General features: G+C 40.0%; 1 protein-coding gene across 2 annotated transcripts in view; it reads left to right on the plus strand.

The window, feature by feature from the left end:
- LOC117542740 (equilibrative nucleoside transporter 2) overlaps nt 1–6,155 on the plus strand; it is a 34,867-nt gene that overhangs the window by 20,923 nt on the left and 7,789 nt on the right. The window contains exons 10-13 of one of the 2 annotated variants that reach the window (XR_004568478.1): nt 809–911; nt 1,018–1,103; nt 1,390–1,589; nt 3,169–3,359. Coding sequence is in view for 1 of the 2 variants with exons in the window: in XM_034210574.1 (XP_034066465.1) it covers nt 809–911; nt 1,018–1,103; nt 1,390–1,589; nt 3,169–3,280 (501 nt within the window). In the remaining variant the exon portion in view is untranslated. Of the gene's footprint in view, nt 1–808; nt 912–1,017; nt 1,104–1,389; nt 1,590–3,168; nt 5,148–6,155 lie in introns of those variants that run through there. The other variant, XM_034210574.1, reaches the window with a different exon arrangement.

The raw sequence follows: 6,155 nt of genomic DNA on the forward strand, positions 1-6,155 counted from the left end.
TGTTGCAAATACTGATTCAACTTTTTTAGATAAAAAAATACGTTTTATCATGTCTTGAAGATTCTATCCATTACATTCATTTTTGTATCACTTTTAAAAAATGTTAATAATAATTGATATGGAAACGTTCTTTGCAGCAATGTTGAGCCAATGTTCTTGAAATGAGGGAAACTGGATTCGCCTTAGGCAATACACTGATATTTATTGAGAGACAAAACGGCCGGAGGACTAACAAAGCAACTCGCACTGTTTAATGCAAGCTGCCAAATTAATTCTGCCCACACAAAGACGGAACCGCTCGAACCTGGTCTCTGAGAAGGGGCGGAGCCTAGAAACGCGGGTCTTTACCCCAATCGATTCCAGATGAACAAACAAAGAGGCATCGGGCAGTAAACCCTTCCCCCACACAGGGAAAGAGAACCCATACAACCTGGGTCATGTAAAGTTTCTCAGGACAGCTAAGAACACAAAGACATCAGACTAAAATATTCCTTTACAATAATAATGTTCATTTTGTATTAGTTAAAGCAGTCAATTGCTTTTTTCATATATATTCTACATACTGTATATATTCCCTTATTGTGAAACACTTTGAGCTGCATTTCTTGTATGAAAGCTGCTATTCAAATATACATTATTATAATAATAATACAACTAAGATAGTTCTATTTACAAAATAAAGTTTTCTTTAGGGTTCAGTTGTGACATAATAACACAATAACATATTTATTATTAGTCTTTGTTTAGAATCAAAGCATCTAAGTCCCATTAAGTGTATGAAATATTTTGTCTGTTTTCTTTGGTTTAGATCTGGGTGATGGCGTTCTGCGTGACGTTTGTGTTCACGGTCACTCTGTCCGTCTTCCCCGCTGTCACTGTAGATGTCAAGACCTCCTTCCCAGGAAAATGGGGTATTTCCAGTCAGATCTCTGCTCAGCTACTGGATATCTATACTCGTGTATTAACAGTTTATCTCTTATTAACATCTATTCCTCCTGATGCTTGTTCTCCCCTCAGAGCGCTTCTTCATCTCAGTGTGCTGCTTCTTGATTTTCAACCTCAACGACTGGTTCGGTCGGACCGTCACCACTTTCATATGTTGGGTAAGTATCTAATAAAACAATTCTACTCTTTATATATCTGTAATTTGAGTTTAACATAGGTCACAAAGCATTGTTTACAATGGAAACTGTGTATGTCACTCCCTGCTGACATTTCTAAATATTGCACACGCAGGAATGTGATAGTTTAGAATGACCTGTAAGATATATTGCCTTTCCCTCTCTTATTCTTTTTAAAAACATCCCCAACTGTTTCAAATCTACTTCCCGCCCTGATGTCATTAAAAGCTTTTAACCCCTTCATCTCCTCCCACCTGTCTCCTCGCAGCCTGCTAAGGAGTCTCGTCTGTTCCCGCTGCTCGTGGTCTGCAGGGTGGTGTTCGTCCCGCTGCTGATGCTCTGTAACGTCCAGAACCGCTACTTCCTGCCCGTCTTCTTCAGCCACGACGCTGCCTTCGCCTTCATCATGACGCTCTTCTCTCTGTCCAGCGGATACTTCGTCTGCCTGTCCATGTCCTACGCTCCTCAGTGAGTCCAAACTACTGAATCTTTCATGCATAGATGTGACATTAAAAACACACATGTCAATACTCGTCCATAGTTACAACTGCACAACTATAATAACTCTCATATATGTTTTTACACCATTTATTCTTTCCTTATGTGGTCATCCTTTGGTTCTGGTTTAATGTTGCTACGTCATACCTAATACTGCTGTGTCAAATGTTGGTTTTGCAGCAAACCCAACTACAGTATGTTGACTGTTTGTTGTTTCAGCTCATCATGTTATGTTCAAGGATGCTCAATGCTCAATGCTCAATGCTCAATGTATGAAGCTTAATGATATAGTTACAAATGTAAAACACCCAAAAAGAGACTTTTAGACAGAGCTAAGTTTTGTTTGCAGACATTAACAATGCTTTATGAAACTGCACCAAGTTGTCATACAAGTCGTTTCTTCGTGTTCCTTAATGGAGATTTTACAAAAAGAATGTGCATTAAAATAACTAACATTAACTCAAGTGGAAACTAAATATTAAAAACATACAGAATAAAACCATAGATAATACTCCACCAATTGATCCCCACTCAAACCATTCTTACTACTCCTGTAAATGTTTGTAGCTTATGATTTTAAATAGTTTCATATCATTTCAGGCACACATCCAGGTCCTTGTGCCAAGACACCCTGGCCTATTTATTGACGCTGAATGCCTGAATGTGAAACAGCAGCAGTGGAAAGGTCGGGTTACACAGCTGTAACTGAATACAGCTGTAGGACAGTCAACAGTTAAGACCAGTGAGTTAGAACAAGCAACTTGAACTTCTTTACAGAGAGGTAAGGTGTCATTAACAGCTTAAGAATTATAACCTTAAATGTACTTAGGAAGTGTAAAGACCTCAGCAGTGTCAGAATATTCTGGAAATGGTTTGCAGGAATCTGCTGGAAAGCTTGTTGTTTTAGGACATGGACTCTACGCTACGGACATTTGAATGTAAAATATGGAGGCATTCAAATGTCCAGGGAAATGATAGGGAACAAAGAAGCGGCAGACATATTGAATACCAACACGTTTATTAAAGAGGCCCTGTTGTGCTTTTCCCTTCCCTGTAGTGTGTTGTATAGGTGTGTGTGGTTCTGTATAGGTTTCTGCAAAGGCTGAAATCCATGTGTTGCCTCCAGAGGGGGTTTCTCTCCCACACACTCCCCCCCTCTCCCTGCCTGAAACGCCTCCGCTGGACTCCTTTTTTTAATCCACCCTAGGCTGAATTTGCTTAATTGAACTGTATTTAAATGCATATAAGCTTTCCATATTTTTGTTTATTTTTATACTATTTTATTTGTAAGTCGTGTAGTAAAGCCAAAGATGATTTCAACATGTTGGACGGTAATGGTTCTAACTTAAAATATAACCCATAAAGCAGCAGCCAACTAATACATCTCTGAGTCCCCTTGAACGCACCAACAAGGTGTGTCCAAAATCACTTCTGTTTGAGCTCTATCACCATGGCAACATTGCGTACCTGCGACACAAACAACAAGCTGAGCCTCAACAAAAGCCCCAGTGTGGTGATCATGTCTGACCCTGTGTTCCTCCGTCCTCAGGCTGGTGGATAAGAAGGACGGAGAGACTGCTGGAGCCCTGATGACCTTCTTCTTGGCCCTCGGTCTGTCCATAGGAGCCGCCCTGTCCTTCCCCCTGAGGGCTCTGGTCTAGACACACACACACACACACACACACACACACACACACACACACACACACACACACACACACACACACACACACACACACAGCACTGCATAAACACCGTAGGATATTTTCCCAAAAGGAGGAATCAGATTTGTTTTGTCTCTCCAGGACGACTTCCTCTCTTCTTTCATCCGTCAGGTGCTGTGTGTGAATTGGCTCGCTAGGTGTTATAATGAGCGCCAGGGTTCCTGTTGAAAGTAGGAATAAGGGATAAACGGTATGAATGGTTTTGTTACCTGCTGCTAAAACACATGTTGGGAAACACTTCTCTCCGTGCAGCTGACACAGGACTGGTTTTGTTCAGATTTCTACATGGTTAGATGTATTTTTGTTTAATTAAGGTTAGTCGCTTTAGGGCATTACGCTATATTTTTGTATTTGATTGATGGCTTGAATGCTTTGTGTTACATGTATTATATCAGGTATTTCTGATGTATTTTCCTTCATATGATTAATTTTTTTTTTAATACAATAGATTTATGTTACGGATGTAGAACAAAAAATGTTGTAATAATGTTAAATTCCCAATGGAAGGTTAGGGACCCGCCTCAAAGGCTTGTGTAGATTGATAAACAGGGCCAAGCAGTCGGGGGCCCCGGACCCCTGTTGAAGTGACAGTATTTCCTGTTGCAAGGTAAATCCAATGCCATATAGACACTGAAACTACTACAGAGACATGCAATGACAAAGACATGTACACTACCACAAAGTGGCGCAAGATGAATACAAAACACATACAATTACTACAAAGACATACAAAACTAACAGATATAAATGCAAAATGAACAAAAGGACACTCAAGATGAATCATTTGACTTGCCTGTCTCTTCTCTCTGTGCAGCAAACGGGATCAGTTGTTTCTTTAGCCTCCTGGCTACTACTGCCATCTACTGGTGAACACATGTAAACCCTTCAGGAATGAATTTTCTTTGAGGTCACTGCTGACAGACAGGAAGTGGACCTGGGTTACGGTTAGCAGGTTATATGAGTAGGACCACATTCTTCTGCTGACATGAGGAAGTAGATTAACTCTCAGTTACTCTAACCGCTGCAATTTTGTTACTAACTGTACACATGTAGTGGTGCTGCTGTTGCTGTAAGCCATTCAAAAAAGCATTTGAATCATGTGGAAATTAGATTTTTTTTTTACAGATATTGAATTTAACTGTCAAATAGTATTGGACTTTTTTAGACATTGCTGCCAATGTGCCAAGCTCCACTGACAGTTTTGTTATGATTTGTTTTCTTATTGTAGTGCACACAAATGTATATGAATCAACTTAATGGTGTAGATTTGTTTATGTTTACGATATCTATATAGGTTGAATGTATTGCTTACTTGCTCAAAAAGCGTTCATTTAGGATTCAAAGTGTTTTTATTAGATTTTGTGATGATGTAAATAAGGAGATTCATGATGAGTGTGAGTTTACTGTCTCATGTAAAAGGGGAAAATTGACCGCTGCTGTTTCAAATGCACATTACATTACATTACATTACATGGTACTTGTTAGACGCTTTTATCCAAAGCGACTTACATACTGTGGGCAATCCCCACAGGAGCAATTAGGGGTGAAGTGTCCCAGGGACACAACGACATGCTCTGTAGTGGGACTCGAACTTGCTACCCCCTGATTCGAAGTTCAGCGCACTACCCACTGAGCCACAGCCTCCAACCAAGGGCTGAGTCCTGATGAAGGAGCGATATTAATGGGACTTTTAGAGGTTACTTGATTCCTGCTGCATTCACATTTAGTGGGAATTTGAACTGAACAAACATGCATTTATATTTGACTTGATGGTTAACAGCAAACAACTAAGGCAATGTAAGCCCAAAGTAGACAAACACATCTGCAGGTGATGAACAACATCTTTCAGTAGGAAGTGAGGTGAACCATATTTCTGACAGAATGTGAATGCAGCATCGGTTTTTGGGATGGAGAACTCGGACCATGATTTAACCCCGGGATCCTTATGTGTAGTTCAAAGACATAACCCAAGCGTCTTTGAGCACTAGGAAAAGTGCTATACAAATCCTATGTATTATAAGAAACAAACAACACTTTTTCCCCTTCTACTTCTACACTTGACGAATGTAGGTTTTTGGAGTTACCTGGGAAATAATACAACAGTATGTAACCGTGATAATCAGCCTTAATAATAATGAAACCCAGTTTTAAGTTTTATGTTGTGTTCACATCATATTGGCTGTAAATACTGCTGCCTGCCTCTTTGTAGTGTGTGTGCTTGTGGTGCTAATTCCAGATGTGCTAACATGGAGCACAGAACAGTCCTCTAACATAAGCAACAACACCAGAGTAATCTTGGGTCCATGCATCCAAAGCAACATGTCATTCAAATGTGTTTTCACATCCTTAACACTGCGGTCATGTGATCCATTATGTGCAGCTGACTTGTGCTCCATACAGACAGGATCATCAGTAAAGGGAATCCATGCATGTGCATCATGTTTCTTTATAGATCTGACTGTCAATAAATGGATGCTTTCAACTAGTGTTTGTAAATGGCCATTTGTATGCTGTTAAATGGGATATAAGTTATGACATCAAACCTTTGAATCTGAAATGCTCAAACTATTTATTCTTCTTCATGAGTCATGTTTTTAAATGACCTGTGGACATGGACTTTGTTAAAGAGGCCCTATTAGGATTTTGGGGGTATGTCCTTTCCAGTAGTGTGTTATATGGTTTTTATGTAAATGTTCTTCAAAGGCTAAAATCCCTGTGTTCCCTCCAGAGGGAGTTTCTCTCCCACACACTTCCCCCCCGACACGCCTCCACTGGACTCCTTTGTTTCATTCTGTAATATCACATCACTGTT

Source organism: Gymnodraco acuticeps, unplaced genomic scaffold (assembly GCF_902827175.1).
Source record: "Gymnodraco acuticeps unplaced genomic scaffold, fGymAcu1.1, whole genome shotgun sequence".
In the NCBI taxonomy this organism is placed as follows: Eukaryota; Metazoa; Chordata; class Actinopteri; order Perciformes; family Bathydraconidae; genus Gymnodraco; species Gymnodraco acuticeps.